This window comes from Argiope bruennichi, chromosome X1 (assembly GCF_947563725.1).
Source record: "Argiope bruennichi chromosome X1, qqArgBrue1.1, whole genome shotgun sequence".
Lineage (NCBI taxonomy): Eukaryota > Metazoa > Arthropoda > Arachnida > Araneae > Araneidae > Argiope > Argiope bruennichi.
The window spans coordinates 19622729-19642331 of record NC_079162.1 but is presented as its reverse complement, the minus strand read 5'-3'; the positions used below and the strand labels follow the sequence as shown (position 1 = coordinate 19642331).

Sequence of the window (19603 nt, the reverse complement as noted above, 5' to 3'; positions counted from 1 at the left end):
TCAATAATATACTTCACTATACACTTTGCTTTGTTAGTGATTTCACTAATTCCTTTCATAGATAATCCATCTTTTCGCAACCGAATCACTAACTCTCGAATGTCTTTCGAAATTTCCATTTTAAGATGATCAACTACAAATTGGAATCAAGCAACTGTTGCTATGTTTTGTTCTTTGCTTTGACAAACCAACAAATCTCGAATATTTAATGCGGGTCAATTGTAAAACACAAGAAGAATTTGTATATTGCGTATGGAAACTTTTTTTGCATGACATTTTCATTTATTTCAAAAGTTGGAAAAAGAGTTTCTGCGTTCTGTAAAAAGAGAAGTTTATTATGAAACTCCCTTTTAAAGACTGATATTAACCATATATAAGTATTTTACAAAGATAAAAAACAAAGATTAGAAATTATGAGAGTTTATTTTTATTTTTCCTTCCATAAGGAAACTTTTTTTTACCAATTGTATATATAATTGCGGCGTAAAGTCAAAACTTAGCTAACTTATATCTTTGAAAGACTCACTCATTTTGCAGCGCCAAGATACACTTTCCCATCTCTGCAGAAATTTCCAGAAACAGAAGTTTGATCGAAGTTAAACACATTGGATGAAAGCAGGGAGTCCCCGATTAATTTATAATAGTGTTTTTACAGATGATCACAATTAAGTCTAACCCAATGATTTTAATTAAAATAATTAAAAAACAAATAGGACTATAAATTGCTAAAATGGAAGAAGCCTTTATCACATATAAACAAAACCAATCAGGTAAAACTGATAAAATTCTTCAGTTTCGTGTATACTACTGTGATCAAAAACTGTCAGGAATGCTTTGTTTAAAATACATTGATAGAAGATATTAATGTATTATATTGTCTGCAAATTTTTATCAAACTTTTTTAGAACTTCTATAAACACCTGGCAATAGCCAGGGATTTATTTCATTTTACGACTGAAAATAAGCATGTTTTTAATAAGAACTTTTCCTCTGTTGATTTACAGAAATGACGAATGTCATTAAGCAAAGAAAAAAAAAACCCATTAAATTTTGTTTTCAAAATAAAATTTGATACAAAAACCTTTGAAATGTTACAAAAAGTTTTAAAAATGACTATTTATATATATAAAAAATACAGCATTTGATTGGTAAAAATAATTTAAGGACGGTAGAAAATCAGTCGTAAATGATTTCCGATCAGGCAGGCCGTTCACGTCAGAAAATTGGTTCTTCGTGATCGTCGTTTGACAATAAGAGTCATTATTCAACAAGCTCCTGTATCATAAGGTTTCTATCAAACGATTTTAAAAAATAATTTAGAGTTATGATGCGTCGCTTCTCATAAACTTAAATGATCCGAGAAAGACCTTTTCAAAACTTCCTTTGTAAAACACATTATTACCGCTGATAAAACTGGGATGATATGGAAACAGCTTAACAATCAAGTGAATGGCGGCGCTTGAAAGGTGAAATAATACCGAAAAGACCATGCCAAACTCAAAAATCTCTGATTCTTGCGATGATGTGTATTATAAATTCCTATACACACGCCAGGCACTCAGCAGAGATTATTATTGGAGTGTTTTGAGCCATTTGCAGAAGCAGATAGTTGAAAATAGACTGAAATGTGGCGAGAAAATTCATTAGTGTTGAACCACAATAATACGCCTTCTGACGCCACTATAATTATTTGGGAGTTTTTAACCAAATAATCAACAAAATGGCTTCATAAGCTTCGCATTCACCTGATATAGCAGCATGCGAGTTTCTTATTTCCACTCTCGATAATGCTTCTTCGTGATCAACAATTTGAGTTCATGAATTCTCTAAAAGAAACTTTGTTACGCGCTTTGAAGTGATTTAATGATGAAAAAACGTTAGCAAAAGGGCACTGTAGACGTAGATTACTCTGAAGAAAAGGCAATAAATTGATACCTTTTTTTATGCTACCATTCCGAGTACTTTTTGATCAACGTTAATAAAATCTAATTTTGACAAAAAACAAATGAATGCAACTTTTCGAATATGCTCAAGCTTCTTTATGCATTATAGATAGAATTTTATTTTCAAGTTCATTTTTAATTTGTATGCATAAAAAATATTCAATCTTTCATGTAAATGAAGTCTTTAGAGAAAGATAATAAAAGATCATCCTTTCTGCGATTATCATTTTGGAAGTCTTTCATTCAAAATTTCCAAAATTTTGCTCGCACAGTAGTAAGCAATATAATAAATTCAGTAGTAAACAATTTACGATATTTCATCCTGAGATTGAAGCTTAATTAGTATAATTAATTATACTAGTTAAGTTGAAATTAGTGTAACTGAAATAATATTATTTAAATTAATTTTAAGTGTAGTTTAATGGTTAATCAAAATCATTTTGAAAATCATTGTAGGAAAAACTCTACAAAAACACAAAAATCTCTTTACTTAATAACTAAAAAATTAAATCAAAAAATAAAAGTCTGTAATCAGAGTCATCAGTAATGGAACTGGGAAATGGGACAATAATCACTCTCACATTTAAACCCGTCTTAATACCTCCCCCCCCCTTTTTTTTATCCTATTGCCATTTCCTAGGCGATCCTATCTAAAATATATTTATGGTAAAATGTATAGCCAATAGTGGGTCATGTATCAGGATAAGTTTCAAACAGCATTTGAAATTATTTTAAAATTTTGCATTCTCGTTCTTAATCTTATCTGAGTACTTTTAGACACCGGATCTCGATTATTGTAAATATAAAAATAAGAATAAAAAAACTGATTGAGTTTATAAAAAATATTTTGTTGGTAGTAGTAGTAGCAATAATTTTTTTAAAAAATATTAGCCGAATATAATGCTATACAGTAAATAAATATGGAATACGGTGTCCCTAAAATGGTATCAGTTCAATTAATGATTCCCTTATAATTCAATTTCGAAAATTTTGAAATAGTGCATTTCATCAAAAATACACCCGTGCATAAAATTTGCAAATATCTAAACAAATCAAGAAGTTTATTTTTGATGGATCAGAACAAAATCTTGAATTTATATGCATCCTTTCGAAATTGCAAAAATGTAATGAGGTTTAAAAACTTCATAAATCTATATGTTCAAAAATTTTTTTCCATCACAAAAGTTCCTTCTTTTGAGGGCAGAACGTGTGCCGTTTTTCTTTGGAAAATCTTAATGCGCTGAAGGTGAAATGGATCTCTATAGATTTGGCTTCTAAAAAATGGACCGAGATGCTTAAAAGGTTCGGAACCCCTACAATATTTCACGAACTTCTTAGATCGAGTATGTCTTTTGTATTCCAATAAGCTGAATAAACATGATTGAGAAGATTAAAAATTAAATCAAATAATTTATATAAAATCTAAAGGAATTCAGTGAATTTACTATATGAAAAGAGAAAGGGTCTTGCAATATTACATTCAATCTCACACATTCGGGAATTAGTTTTCCCATTGAATTGTCTGAACCAAACTGAAAAAAAAGGTTCCCATGAAATCTGTCCAATATTAATTATTACCAAGTTTTATTTAATTTATCAGAAATAAATTTTGTTGCCGGCTAGTTTTGGATCTAAAGTTTAAATATCTACTATACAAATTAAAGTCATTCGTTTAATTGCACCAGTCATCTTTTACTTGTTTATAAATTTTATTACTCTACCAAATTGCATTTAGCGCATCCTCGAAACAAGTTTTTATAATTATCGGATATAAAAGGCTCCGAAAGTAGACAACTCATTAGTTAGAGTTAACTAATGCATTCAGAATTTAGTTTATAGTTGCATGGACAAAGAAAACAAATTTTTGGGTTCAAGAGGTTGCCACTCATCTGTACAATAAGATTGTGTATTTATTAAAAGTCTTTCATGGTATTTTTAATTCGATTCTTCATTAACCTTAAAAAAAACTTGCAAAAGGTATGAACTGTGGTTAAGATGCATTTAACTACAACAGCCTTGTGCGCTTAATTCTCACTATGTAAAAGTGCATTAGATGAAACATTGCTTCTCGTATTGAAGAATCTGCCATATTGCACAATTTCCCATAATTCATCTGTACAATATGCGATAATGGGAACTTATAGCAATACTCTTTACGAATATTACCCACCTCTTTATCCCTAATAAAAGGTTGTCAAACGTTGGTTGACTAATCCTTTCTTGCGTTGTGTCTAAACGCAAATCATGTATACAAGTAACCAGCCATTCGGAATATATTTGAATTTAATTTTGTTCGATATATTTTTTAACAACCAATTTTGACACTGGCTTATTTGTTTTGAATGCAAATTCCATTTTGAAGGAAAACAATGTTTTGGTGCAGAATTCCAATTTTGAACTGGCGACGGATGAAGACAACCTATCCTTTTCTAAGTATTACAATAATGCAAGGATATTTAAGTACTCTTTTCACGACGACAGTGATGCTTAACCGATATATTGTCTTGAGCCACTATCCCGTAGTCAAGGTACTTCGCAGCACCTGTTCTTATCAAGAAAGCAAGATTGCGAATAATTAGGCATTTAAATTAACGCTGAATTTTATAGCACATAAATGGAATTTAATATTCTAATTCTGTGACTCCTCTAATTTCGATCCCTATAGTACGCTTCGAAAATGTGATCCGACTACACTTTTTACTTGCAGACTTCAGGAATTCGATTCAAATATATGCAATATAAATATATCAATTACCTTGATTTTACTCTAATTTTAAGTACCTGAATTTTAATCCGCTTTTGTTTCAATTTTTACTCTATTTCAAGAAGAGACTGCAATATCATTCTCATCTAAAGTACGCTCAGTATTCCAAACACAAAAAAGAAACAACGAGGAGTATGCATTAAAACCTTTATTAAAAATACATTTCAGATAAAGAAATTTAAAATAAGAACATGCAGGATCAGAATTTTTGTAGAACAGTTTTACTTTCGAAGAGCCCTTCGTCTGCATTCGTTCAACGAAGCTTTGACAAATACAGGTCTACTGCATTCAATATTGTGCAGGCCTTTAAGAATAAAACTGCAATTCTCCAACTGTTTGGAGTTGCCATTTCCATAATAAAACTAATCTAGTGAGATGTCCGACACCGGTAATTCAGGAGAAGTGGTGAACTTCCATTCATTCTGTACAAAATACAGACGATTGTAGAGCGAAGATTTTATTTTCTGGCATCTCGTACACTTCTTTTGTGAACAACCTCTGCAGTTGATATTGCGTTTTCTTCAAACCAAATTGAAGAAAAAGTTTTGATGCCTCAGAATTCGAACTTACTAGCTTAGCTACCATTCCTTCTTTTCTCTGATCATCATTAAGGGCATTCACCAAGCCGTATAACAGAGAGCGGGCTGAAGAAGAGTCTTCTGCGTAGATAGGAGCTATCAACCAGTGTCCTTGTAGACTTTTCTTCATGCAGGCGTACCCGGTTGCTTGAAAGTTGTCGTCAATTGAAGGCTTAAGAGCCATCAAAGTGAGAGTTCCTTTTTCTCCGATGGTTTCCTTAACAATTGATGAACGATCGTATTTATGAATGAAGTAATCATAGTCTATTGCATGCTGGACGAGAGACCCTTTAGGGTCAACAACAACAGTAAAGGGAAGTGGACGGGACAGAGTACTTTTAGGCAGTACAGGGTCCAGTGCCATATACAAGTCAACTGTCCATCGTGCTGTGAAGGCGAAACCAGCTTTTCCTCTGTAGAAACCAAGCATTGGAGGAGCCGAACTTAAGCCGATGTTTCTATTTCCCAAGCGATTTACTGCAGCGTTCCACAAAATGCGTCCTAGTCCAAGACCTCTATATTTGGATTTAACTACATACATACCGATGTATCCATGATTATCGGAGAGGGCAATGCCACAACAGCAGCCAGCTATTTGTCCATCTTCCACGTTTTCAGCCACAAATATACCGTAAGGATCAACATTCATCCAAGATAATATTTCACTCTCTTGTCCCATTTCACGGCCTTCTGATCGAGGCAGCGATACCATTTCCGGAATGTCATTATTACTCAAATTCCTAATCACGAACTTCGTGTTTATTTGGTCAAGATTCATTATCAAATTCAAAAGATGATCCAAGTCGATACGCGAAATTTGGAAATGATTAAATACCAACTTAAACGGTTACAATTTATAACAGAGAGCAATCCGAACAAAATCACTTTTTAAAGGAGCTGAAAGTACCCCAACAACGAAAACAGAAAATAATGATAACCCTCTACGACACATGCTATTATACTGCAATATACTATTAGCATCATGGGAAAAGTATCATTGTTTGAAATTAACATATAGTTTACGCTCATTTCAGATCAGATTTTTATGTTGAAAAAGTGAAAATTTACGAGAAATGAAGCTCACTTAGAAACATATGCAAATGCTATAAAGCTTTATGGCCTTATTAATAATGAATTTAAAGTTTCCGTTTTCGTATCAGTCTGTATATAAAATTTCAAATATTAATTAGAAAAATTTGGAATAAAATTAATTGGAAGACACTATAGCATATAAACATATACTATAGTGTCTTCGCTTCTTTATCTGACTTCAGGTTAGGGTTATGGAAGGTTTCATTGATTCATTGAAGGTTTCATTGATGATTTCATCTAAATGATATAAATATCCGGTTCTATTATTATTCGATCCTTTTAAGAAAGAAATAAGCAAATGAATTGGCTAATTTTAGATTACTGTTCCTTATCCAGCAGAAAATGCGTGACCTTGCAATAAGTAGCCTTCTATATAATTTCTAAATTAAAGATGATTGATGTACATTAATTAAATTTATTGAGCTCATTATCAATATTTTTAAATGAATCCTGTTCGATAACAAATGTGAATGTAATGAGAAGACTATTCGATCCATTTTGCAAGTTTTGTGACCATACAGAAAAAATGGTTCCAAAATACGACATGTACATACTCGCACATGTTTTGAAATAATATTTATTTTTTTTGTTTATATATTTTTTTGTTTATTATCTTTATTTGCCACAGTACGTTCAATATGGTGAGAATAAAACTGTTCCAAAGGCTGTTGCGCTCCATGAAAATCTTTAAATTATAAAACGACCTACGAAGTTAAAAATTTTAGTGATTTAAATGAGGCTTCGAATTCTGCATTTAAAAAATTAATGATAGAAATTTCAAGCATTTCAATTATAGACCTTTTTGTCCCTGTTACAGGGTAAAATAATTGATGAGGGTCATCCAGAATTAGCTCTGGAATTTGGATCTAATTGACCTCGGAGAGTGTTTTATTGCCCTCTTCCTGAGATTAATTATTCCCATCCTATGGCAACTCAGGTATGTGAATGAGAAGTTGTGGTATAAGTAAGCAGATTCTCGCTTCCTTGGTGGGTATAAAAAAATGGTTGTGCTGCTCTCTGGATTCACCACCACTCGCGAAGGGTACCGCTGGTGATTTTTATTTTCATTTTTTTGTCGTGTGACTATTTTAATCCACATTTTGCGCATTGCTTCTGAGGGAAAAGATCCCTGAGCACCCGAGGGCAGAGGTCTGACTTCTAGCTCAAATGATAGCTCATACACACTCAAAACACAAAAATCTGTTTTGACTTTTGACGTATATTGTAGTATTAACCGACAGAAACGATTTTTGTTCACAATCTTCCCATCGGTCTGGTTCACAAAATTTTCTTCTGCTCCTTCTTTTTTCTTTTCTTTTTCTTTTTTTTTTGAAGAAAGAAAGAAAGAAAGAAAATAAAAGAATAAGGAGAGCGAAATAAAATGTTGAGGGGTTGGGGATAAACACTTACTACACTTTATACTTGAGTGATCGAAAACAGATCACTAGAAAATTTCGAAAATCGTGGTATTCAGGGTGTTTCAAAGATATATATATGACAAAAATGATATTATTAAATCAACAACCTATATAATTAAAATAATGAGGTAAAAATTGACCGGTCACCCAGCTTCAGGCACTGGATTCAATTTCGCCTTCTGTTTCACATGAAAAGATCGTGATCTCTAGATAAGTCCTCAATGAGCCCCCCCCCCCTCCCACCACGATCCCATTTAAAACTCAGAATGCTCATCTTTAACAACTAGGAAGTTCATATCGTCAATTTGTATGGATAACTACTCAATCAGTATGCTCTACGTTTACTGTGCAAGAATGTTTTAAAATATTATTTGCATTTATTATGGCAAAATGCAGTTGACCAAAGGTTGTTAAATATCTAGATTATTACTTTTAATATGTTAGGCTTACAACTGGTCGCCGAATCTTTTAAGCTAAAAGCCAAAATTATATCTATCAGTCTTTTGTTTATCCAATGAAAAGAGTTAATTTTGAATAGTATTTATTTACATGAATAGTCGAATTCTAGTGCTATAGTTCAATTTTTCTTTTCTGCTAGAATTAAATTTGTCAGTATTGAAGGGATCCTATTTTTTTCCCCCTTTCTTTTTTTTTTTTTTTTTTCCTTTTTCCCATAGTGTCATCGTTGCTGAAGCTGGGTACTTCCATTTTCAATAATGTCAGATAAATTAATTAGTGATAATAATATCACTACATTTTTTTAATTAATGGAAACATTCTAAATTCAGTAAGTTACAAACGGTCATTAAATATTTAACTAAAGATTCTTTGATTGATTTTTTTTATTTCCTTCGAAATTGAAATCTGACGGAAACCCATGCCTATTTCTAATGCAAGTGAAGATAGATCGCTTGTTCTAAAACACATCAAGAACTATTTGCGGATTAATGCGAGTCAACTATCTCATTTAATTTCTGAAATTGATGTAGCAAGAAAACGATGCTATTAATTGCTTCCAATTAAAAGCAAAAAAGTGATATTTTCGTATTTTGATGTCTTTCCGCATCTGTTTCTAAGTTTGTAAAATTTTATTCCCATTTTTTTTTCATTTCTTTTATTATTATCTTAATATTGTACAATTTTAAAGCTACACAATATGTACTTTTGTACTTCCACTTAAAATTTAATTTAATTTTGTTTAGTATTTGATATGAATATTTTCACCATTTTCTTTCAAAAAGATTTATTTAATTTTACTTTCTTTTCAGAAAATATGATAAATTTCTATAAATTTAGCATATTTTTAGATCTATACATCAAAATTACTAAATGTATTTCATCTCGAAGCTCATAAAGAATATAAAATTTTCCTTTAATAAGCCTTCGATTATAATAAAATCTATTATAATTCATAAAAAATTTAGTGAATTAGAAGCACAAGTCCATTTTTATTTACTCGTGTAACGAAATATATGCAAAAAAGATATTGTAATCGTCAAAAAATTCGGACTACAGAATTTGCAGATTTCAGTAGAGGGCTTTCCTGAGTCCGAAAAGCACAGTTTGGGAATTATGTCTGTCCATAAATCTGTGAATGCGATAGCTCAAAAACGCCTTGAACTAGACTACTGAAATTTGGTATGTGGCCTTCGTACCAAATTTATAGATTTCTATCAAATTTTGAATGAAACTGATTCCATTGACAAGAAGTCTGTCTGTTTGGCTGTTCGAGTACATATAAAAATGATAGATAGAGTTGACCGTATGTTGGTCTGTATTTTTGCACGTATGTAAACGCTTTAATTTAAAAATACAACTACTCAGATAAATGAAATTTGATATTAAATTTCATTTATCTGAATCGATTGATATTAAAATATAATTTCGAATTAAATTTTGAATATCTGGAAGAACGAACTCCGCTCGGCAGTTTTTTTTTCTTAGAAAATATTTAGATACGCGTCACATACTAATTACATATGAATATTTTCCAATCTTATCTACATATGAACTGGTTATTAAAGAAAAACGGCATGAAAGCATTTAGTTTAACATGTTATTCGAAACACTTTGCGATTTTACAGTAATCCTTTTACAGTTTATCATTACTTATATTTCTGAACTTAGTTTTACCATAGTGAAATCGGGTCCAAAATGGCGCTATGTAACATTGTCAGCATGAGAACAGATGATAAAAGGTTCTAAAAGTTAGTTATAAAAAAATGTTTTTTTTTTTTTTTGTGTGTGTGTGTGTGTGTGGGTAAAATCGCTTTTTTTCAGGAAAGATACTTATATAGCTAAACTTAAAAGGCAAAAATATTAAATATAAATACATAAAAAAAATAAAGCAAAAAGCGCTACTCGGAGCGTGGACCCGCAACACACGCATCTGTTCTGATCTCTATGCTGAATGCTGACACTTCGAAGCGGAAGTTAAAAATACTTATTCTAATAGTTATAATTTTTTTTTGCATAAAATTGCATTTTTTCAGGAAAGACATCTATAAAGATAAAAACCAAAAAATTATCTAAATATAAAATTTGATACAAATCGTTAGAGCTGTTTCCTAGATACACGAAATAAATAAATTTACATATGTACAAGGATTGCTCTTTTAAAGTTATAAGATTTCAATCGACTGAAAAAAAAAAAAAAAAAAAGGGCTTCACAATTCATATTTGGTTTTCGTCACAATATCATGCAGAATAAAACTCATGTGCGGGAGTCTGAAAATAAATATCTGAGCACATTTGGCATTCACGGCCTTTCCCAAGGTCTACGATTTTAAAGGGGCAGGAGTTTTACCTTTATTAGGGAGGGTACTAGAAAGTTTCAGGGAGACCCCTCCCGCTTGTTAATTTGAATGAGTTTTCTTTTTTTTAAAAAAAATTAAATCAAGGAAACGGAAATAATATATTCATTAAGAATTTTTTTAAATTTTTTTTTGTTCCCATTTAATATAAAATTTGAACACTTGAACATTGTTATGCTCACCCAATTTAAGACTGAAGGAAAACACTTCACTTCTTTCCTTTACATTATTTTTTACGAGTAAAAAATAAAAATGAAGGACAACAAAGTATTGTATCCATTTTTATCTATTCGATTATATACATATCTATCCAAGATAAAGAAACTGATCAACCCATAGTGAATGTGTGTGTGTGTCTGTGTTTTGTGTGTGTGTCTGTGTTTTGTGTGTGTGTCTGTGTTTTGTGTGTGTGTCTGTGTTTTGTGTGTGTGTCTGTGTTTTGTGTGTGTGTCTGTGTTTGTGTGTGTGTGTGTCTGTGTTTGTGTGTGCGTGTGTCTGTGTTTGTGTGTGTGTGTGTCTGTGTTTGTGTGTGTGTGTCTGTGTTTTGTGTGTGTGTCTGTGTTTGTGTGTGTGTGTGTCTGTGTTTGTGTGTGTGTGTCTGTGTTTTTGTGTGTGTGTGTCTGTGTTTGTGTGTGTGTGTCTGTGTTTGTGTGTGTGTTATAATTTCAAATTAAACTATTTTCTAAAAACGATTTCCTGTATCTTTAACTCCCGAGTTTCGCATGATCCTATTTTTATGGAATGAAAATGCTGCTTAGACAAATTCTTTTCTAAAATTAATTCAGAATACTCTCTTAGTCTCTTTTTCGTACTTTCTGTAGCAGATATTGTGTCGATAAGGAGTGCCTTCTTTGTACAAATGAGGAGAAATAAAAACTCTAGATGCATTAAAAAACATACAGGAAATGTCTTCAAGTAATAATAACGATATTAGAAAACAAGCATGAAAATAAAGTCAAAAGCCTCAAATAAGTTTAGATCAAGTTACTTTCTTGTCATCAATATAGTTTATCTAGGAGGAGCTGTAAAATATATCAGTGCTTGTGGCCTCATATTGTCAAAATTCAGCACTGCTGCTCTTAGGCCATGCAAATTTCGTCCCTCCTTCCTCATCCCAACTTCCAAAACCATAAATCTTTTAGTAATTTAAATTTTATTTCTGTATCAGCAATTTTTTGGAAATGAATTGTTTCACAAACAATAAATAAATAAATATAACATTTAACAGCGGATAATCAATAAGAAAGTTGGCCGCAGTATTTTCTGTACCAATGAATTTAAAAATAAAATTTAAAAGTAATTTTAAACAAAAAAAGTTAAAAAAATTACATTCACTTGTTAGAAATACTTTAATTCAAAGTTTATCACAGCTGTTGACTCGTGAGTTCGTCTGCCAATTACAAAATAAATAAATAAACAATAAAAAAATTCAGAACCATATTAAACGAATTGAAGCATCGAGAAAGAATCTATAAATGATATTTTGAAATTTAAACGATATTTGATTTTAATTTGAATATTTAAATGAATATTTGGCTTTTGTATATCAAATGAAAGCACACACAAGAAAGATTCCTTTGGTAGTTGCTTATTTGATAATTTTGCCTACCCTGACCTATTGGAATTAATTAGGAAAAAAGACACTAATTTTGTCTTACCCAAAGAAATGTGTTAATAAAATCGATGCCGTGTCGAATAGCGCAAAATTATAGCCCTGTAGCCAGTAGCGTAGCGACAGTAAGTGGCGTTCAGCTCTCAATACGATTTTTTCGCCCTTAGTCGTCATCAGTGGCTTACCAAAAGTTAATAGTGCCCCGAGGCACAGTATTGTCCCTTGTTTACTCGTCGCTACACCTCTGAGAAATACCATTTATTTTTTCTGAAGTGGAAGTTCGAAATAAATAGTTTAAAATCAATTGTAAAATATTTTTAATTTGAAAAAAAAAACAATAAATAAAATCTGTGAAATAAAAATAAAAACAGATACTGAATTATTTCTTACGCCTTCTAAATTAAAAGATCCTTTGAAATGAATTATAAATAGAGATTCGGTATATCAAAATATGCGAAATATTTTTGCGATTCGTTTCATTTTCTACTGTCTATGTGCGCCACTACTTGGGTAAATCTGAATTGTCATAAAAGAGCATAAATTTCTTTTCACCGGCTTCCATGAAAACGCAACAGTTCATCAGCCCGTGACCTTGTTGTGAGAACAGGTTTGGCAGGCCACGCTGCTTCGCTCCGATTCTAAGAGCAAGTGAATCAAAATGTCACAACCGGCATCCAAAATATGGTGTATCTATGCCTCTCTCATCATTTTCATTTCAGTGAAAAGGATTTTAGCTGTTCGATTAAATGCTCCGAGAATTTTGCTCCCTTACAACAGAAACGGAGGACTTCCTTCAAATTATACCTTACGAATACTGGAAGATGACGCAAATGATTGCTACGAATGGTAAATATGATTGAATTTTTTCAAACTGCGGTTACATTTGGAACTAGGAATTATTTGTTTATTTTTGTTTCTATCCACTCAAGATCGCATCGTAAAATACGAAATGCTCCGCTGGAAATTTGCTAAAGTTTGGGTCCGACATTTATGGCATTAGACATGTATTAATTGGTTTCAATCCTTGCCGTTCATTTAAAATGCTACTTAAAACCTTTGTGTTTAAAATCAAAGCCATTATAATGAGTACTTCTTCTTTATTTGCATTTGTTTCGATTCATTTTTAAAGTAAATAATAAACAAAACATCTCGTTTATTAAATCCTATTTTAAAACTGAAGTATAACGAAAGGCGTGAAATAAATATATAAAAGAAATATACTATTTAACGAATATTGTAAACGAAACATATGAAAAAATTCTTTTCTCCAGTTAACTAAAAAAAAAGTGTTTTTGAAAAAATTAAAATTGCAAACATCTTTCTGAAAGGAATTAAAGTGCTGATTATTAAAAAGGTAATAATTTTACATATAGAATCATAATAAATTGCGGATTAACTTAAAATATAAATATTAAATTGATTTTTTTTTCGTGTCATGTTGTAATACTATCTATAGAATTGAATTTTAATTTATGTTATTATACGGAATTTATACCATAATATTTAAAAGTGATTATTTAATTCTTTATTCTATATGAAAATGTAATGCTAACCCACATAGTGGCGTAATCGAATAAATTGATACTCAGATTGTTATTGAATTTTTCGCCATTAATGGTTAAATAAATGCAAATAAAATATTATGTGTTTTTTTTTGCATAATAATTGTATTTGATTTTAAAAAATGACGTAAACGCACTAATATTTTGTCAGCATGGCGCTCTTAACAAGGATAATCCGAACCATCTGCTTTATGTGACATTTCATGATAAAATTGTTTTGCCAACTAGAATATCCGAGAAAAATTATAGTAGTTTATTGATTCTTTAAAAAGCAAGCAACGAAATCTGTGCATCAACTTCTTTTTATTTCTAATTTGGAATTTTTGTCTATAATGAAATTATTTAGTAGCATTTTAATATATTTTGTAGCAATATTATAAAGATTTTACTTTAAATAACATAGAAGATTTAAAAAAATCTACGAAAACATATTGATATTTATATACAGATATACTTTTTCGTAAAAATTGGAAGATTTATTTTGACTATGCTATACTGGCCCAGTAGCATACACAAGGATGAATTACGCCCGAGGCATGGTACTTTTTCGCCCCCTCATCGTATTTTACTTCAAATATTGGCCTAATGTCACTAATGTTTTTTCTGGTGTTCCCGAAAGACTGATGCATGTGTCATGTATATCCCTTTTGCCTTCCGGTTGCTAAGCCACTGTTCTTGTTCAATGTATAAAATGTTTATTAAAATCTGTTGTATCTATATGTACTGGTTTAAACACATTGGAGGGACAATTTTTTATTTGAAACATCATTAATTATATGCTTAAATGCGTAATTCAAGAAGAGACATCTGTACGCTGGGATTCTAGAATATTATGGAGTTTATTTTGCGCGTTTTGTTGGAATACTTTTCACAAAACGATTTCGAGCAATGTTTACATCATTATTTACTGGAATTAAAAATAATTTGTCGAATTCGTCAATCAAATGTAAAATAATGCATTACAGAAACGAATTGAATACTTCTGTGATGAAACGCACAGAGTAATTTATTGACATTGGAACCGATTTCGAACTATTGGAGATGTTCATATGTGGTTGGCCCAGAACCGTCGTAACAAAGGCTTGGTGGGGCAGACAAATCTTATCCAATGGCGCAGATATAGGAAATGGAGCTAAAGTGATCATTCAGAAAAATTTGAATTCAGAATTGTACCAATCAGAATTAGATTGGTACAATTTGCTGTATAAGTAAGAAGGAATTTAAGAATAAGCCTTTTGTGGTAATGCTCTCATGTTTTCGGGGATGAGGAAAGGATGATGCTCTTCTTTAAAGGAAAGACTTTTCTTTTTTTTTTTCAGTTGCATTTTAATTTAGTGAACAAGCGACTTTGAGATTTTTAATCCTCCCGCTGGTGTGGTGTGGAAGTATGGAGGGGGGTGCTAGCTCAGATGTTGTCCTCGTCATCTGACCACGGTTCAAAACTATGAGGTCCTTTCCCAAATAGCCCTAGAGTTGCTTTAAAACGGGACGTTAATATAACTAAACTAAATCAAACTAATTGAGATTTAAAAAAAAAGACTTCGAAAAACAAAATCGTTACAACTAAAAAGAAAAAAAATGATGACCACGGACGAAAGGAGTAAGGAGATACTTTCTTAGATTTATACGTCTTTTTTTAGATTTATGTGTTTCGTTTGATTATTTGATTATGTTTATGAAGAAGAAAAATAAAGGAACCGTATTCGTATTTGTCAGATCTCTTATATTGCTTGCATTTTAATTTAGTGAAGAAGCGACTTTGAGATTTTTAATCTTCCCGCTGGTGTGGCGTGGAAGTATGGAGGGGTGGGGTGCTAGCTCAGATGTTGTCCTCGTCATCTGACCACGGTTCAAAACTATGAGGTCCTTTCCCAAATAGCCCTAGTGTTGCTTTAAAACGGGACGTTAATATAACTAAACTAAACCAAACTAGTTGAGATTTTTAAAAAAAGTCTTCGAAAAACAAAATCGTTACAACTAAAGAGGGGGGGAAAAAAGGAATTTGATGACCACGGACGAAAGGAGTAAGGAGATACTCACGTCATTTCTTAAATTTATGTGTTTCGTTTGATTATTTGATTATGTTTATGAAGAAGAAAAATAAAGGAGCCGTATTCGTATTGGTCAGATCTCTTGTATTTCTTTAATTGCAAATTGAAAGAGGAATAATATTTCTGGTTTTAGTCACCAGAGAGTTGTCGCGTAAATAAGATTCTTGTCATTTTTAATATCTTGGAAAAGAAGAAAAAATATTTCAGTTCTTTATGTACAAATAATTTTTTTCTTTGTTTACATTGCTTTTTCTGAATTGAATTCTAGGCGTCAACCGAATTTCCATTTTATTAATTTAATTATGTCAACCAAATTTACATTCACTAACTTAGCTAATTTTTGTTAAGTGTAAGCATTAATTGTTACAGAAGATCAAAAAATAAATTGGTCCGTCAATAAAAGAACAGTAAAAAGGAATTGTGCCAATATTTAGGCTAAATTTTGATGCATCATGTTTTGAATTTGACGAAATTCATGATTTTGGTCTGTGTTGACACTCTAAAAATAGATAAATTAATTTAATCATTTAATTAAAAATTAACACATTTTAATGCTAACTCTTCTATAAGGGTTACACATACCAAATATTAAAATATATTTGCTTCTCGAACCGCTACTGCTTCCATGGAATGCTTCCACACCCAATGGTAAGAGGTACTGCCCCCGTTGGGAACCTATGGTCTAGCAGTATGTCCGGTAGCGCTATGATATGCACACCACTTTCATTTTTATTTTCATTAGTAGTATGGATAACATTAACTTTAGCTAAATAAGTTATACAATTGTAATTTAAGTTCGTTTTGTACAAAAGTAAATAAGTAAAGGAAAAATAATCGTCTCTGAAAAGGATTTTTACAATATTTTATTCTGCATAAAAAATTTAAGTCAAATACTAATGCTTTTTTTTGTTTTTCATTTTGTATGTTTGTGTGTAACTAATTATTTTGTACCCTTTTGTATAATTAATTTTATGAACTTAGATTAATTTGGCAAATTTATAGTTGATTTATTTAATTAAATTAATGTAAATTATAAAAGGTGCGACTTTATTGATTGCCGAAGATAGCGAATGCTCAAAAGAGCAAAAGCAAAGCAAAAAAAAAAAAAAAAAAAAAAAAAAAAAAATCCAACATTTTAGGTTGCTTCTTAAAAAAATCTCCTGCAAAGTACACATGTCTTAAACTCTGTTTACTAAAACAGGAATGCTGCATTTTCCTCCAACTGTTTGCTCCGAAAGATTATACAAAAATCAGTTCGATGAGAATGACACTTTTTTGCCTTCCCGACAACACTGTAAACATGATCAAACAAATGCCCTCAAACAAATAAATCTTAGAAAAGGCGTGTATGATTTCCCAAATGTGACTTTGGTTATCAAATGCCTCCTTATAAGGATTTTACTAATCCGAGGAAGACTTTCTTTTCCTTTAGTTAGTTTCTCCATCTGTTTTATGACAGTAAAATGCAACTGTAAAAAAAAAAAAAAAAATGAGGAAAAAAGAAAGCACGTCGTTTAGTCACGTCTAGCAAAGACCACACATTTCCAATAAAGAGCGGCAGTACGTATCTAGCCGCAGGATACGTACAGTCATGAAAATCTATGAGGCTACACCTCAGAAGAGATTGCGTGCTTGTACCAAAAAGTAAATTCTTGCTATTTTTTTTGTTTAGTTTCTAAAGGCAAAGGAAATTCTAAAAATTCTCCACCAGAGCATATTCTTCTCTTTCTCTTGTTTTTCTCTTTCAACAGAATCTTTGTGACTATAATGTCTTACGTGTAAGGGGCCTCCCATGCTATCGGGCGAGGTGGCAATCTGGCTAGTCTGCCACTGTAATGGAGTTGTTTTTGTAATGTTGCCACTGTAATGTTGTTTTGCGGAACTCTGCGTGCTCGTGAGGGTTTTACACAATGTTAGGTATTATTATTTTTCTGGTTCTTCAGTACACTTATCATTATTTAAAATGTATTCAAATTCAAAGTTCTCACTTCAACTAGATCTAAATTATGTTCTTGGCAAATATTATAAGTTATTTGCCAGCTCCTTTTTCCATTCATTTTTAGTAATTTCCAAGCTATTCCCAATAATCAGATAGGTAAGAAAATTGGTAAGATAGAAGACGCATTCTTTATTATAGATCAAACAAATACCAAAAGTAAGTGGCTGCCATAAAAAAAAATACAATGGTTCTGTTTTACTTCCCATCTTTTAGAAGATATTATCGGTGTACATTTTATTTGCTAAAAATTTAATTTGTTGTTAATTTAATTTTTTGTGTACATAGCACTTTTTATCAATAAAGCTAACTAAAGTTTGTTTCTTAAAACTACATAATTTTTGTGAAATACAAAATTATAAAATTTACTAAATCTATGCAGTAACATTTTTTAGGAAATCAGTATTTCTTCGGAAGAGGGTTGAAGTGAAATTTAACAAAAAATACAACACTTGGGGGTGGGGCATAAATTTGGCAGTTCAGCCAAGGGAGCAAGATCACCAGAACGGGCCTGGTCAATTCATGTTTGTACAAATGCAACAAGGCGAGCCGAAAATCATTATCAAGCCATAGTTTTCCATTGAAGAAAAGCTCAGATTTGTTGCTCTTTTCTCACTTATTTTATGAACAAGATGACTAGAATAATTTTGTTTGAATTTAAAGAATTTTAACAGGCTTGGAATATGTTGTAAGAAATGTAAAAACCTTGGATGAGTTCGAGGATGCGCCATCTAGCTGAAAGGGGGTGGAAATTGTAGTGGGGGGGTGAAATCTTCATTTTGCTATAGCATCCTTAATATTGAAGATAAAAAAAAATTAAATTAGCCCCTTATTAAGACGAACAACTTTTGTATTTAAAGTTTTTCGATAGCTGCAATTGCTTCAAAGTTAAGGGCTAAATAGTGATTTCCAAGCTCTAATTTTGACTGTTTCTAACATCAACAATTTATGTTATCAGTTTTGAAAAAAGTGAAATAAAATTTCTATTTTCCTTTTATTTCCATTGTTTGAAATTGCTTAAATGCACGTTTAGTAAAGATTAAAAGCTTGAATAATACTAACTAAATAAAAAAAAATGGAGAAGAAAAATTTAATGGCAACATTATGAAAAAACGATCAGCTTACAAATTTGAAGAAGCTGTATGTTTTAAATTCTTTATATATATATACATACATTTTAATGAATCTTGTTATTTCGGAGCTTTTGTTAAATTTTTGTTAAATCTAGGAAAATTTCTTGCCTAAGACTTCTCTGAAAATTCGGAAGACTGCACTCGTGGAGAAAGCATCCCTGAATTTTTAGGGCCACTTCCAAGGCCAGCTGATGATCAACTATTTTAGCTGTTCACAACCTCGATATCGCAGGAGATTTCCAGGAAAGAATTTCAGCTTTATTAAATAGAATTTTTACATCCAACTATTGGAGCTATTGGAATTTTCACAAAAGCCCATCAGACTTTCTTTTTGTTGAATGGAATAAAATTATTTTATGAGACGAATTTTAAATACCAGGCGTTTACAGAACTGTATAGAAACATCAGATCTGATTTTTTCAAAACAAATGATTGGTGTATATATATTCAAAGCGAATGATCCTTTAATTTTTTTGAGAATAATCAGATAAAGATGTTTGCTGGTGAAATTTGTGATAGGAGATTTCATATTGATTCGCCGTAAATTCGTCGTAAATACAGAGTTGTCGAATGTTATATCCGTGGAAACTCAAATGCCATCTGATGGGTGTGGTGTTCTGAAGAAAGTCTTGTATTGCTCT

At 31.4% G+C, this 19603-nt stretch overlaps 2 protein-coding genes across 2 annotated transcripts in view; one reads left to right on the top strand and one right to left on the bottom strand.

Annotated features, from left to right (window-relative positions):
- Positions 1–4837: 4837 nt before the first annotated feature.
- LOC129958773 (uncharacterized) lies at positions 4838–6224 on the bottom strand. The gene has a single exon (XM_056071447.1). The coding sequence runs from the start codon at positions 6061–6063 to the stop codon at positions 5125–5127; it is 939 nt and encodes a 312-aa protein (XP_055927422.1). The 5' UTR covers positions 6064–6224; the 3' UTR covers positions 4838–5124.
- Positions 6225–12849: 6625 nt separating this feature from the next.
- Positions 12850–19603, top strand: part of LOC129959064 (nuclear pore membrane glycoprotein 210-like) — a 54462-nt gene continuing 47708 nt past the window's right edge. The window contains exon 1 of the mRNA XM_056071860.1: positions 12850–13066. Coding sequence (XP_055927835.1) covers positions 12879–13066 — 188 coding nt within the window. The 5' untranslated portion in view covers positions 12850–12878. The remainder of the gene's footprint in view (positions 13067–19603) is intronic.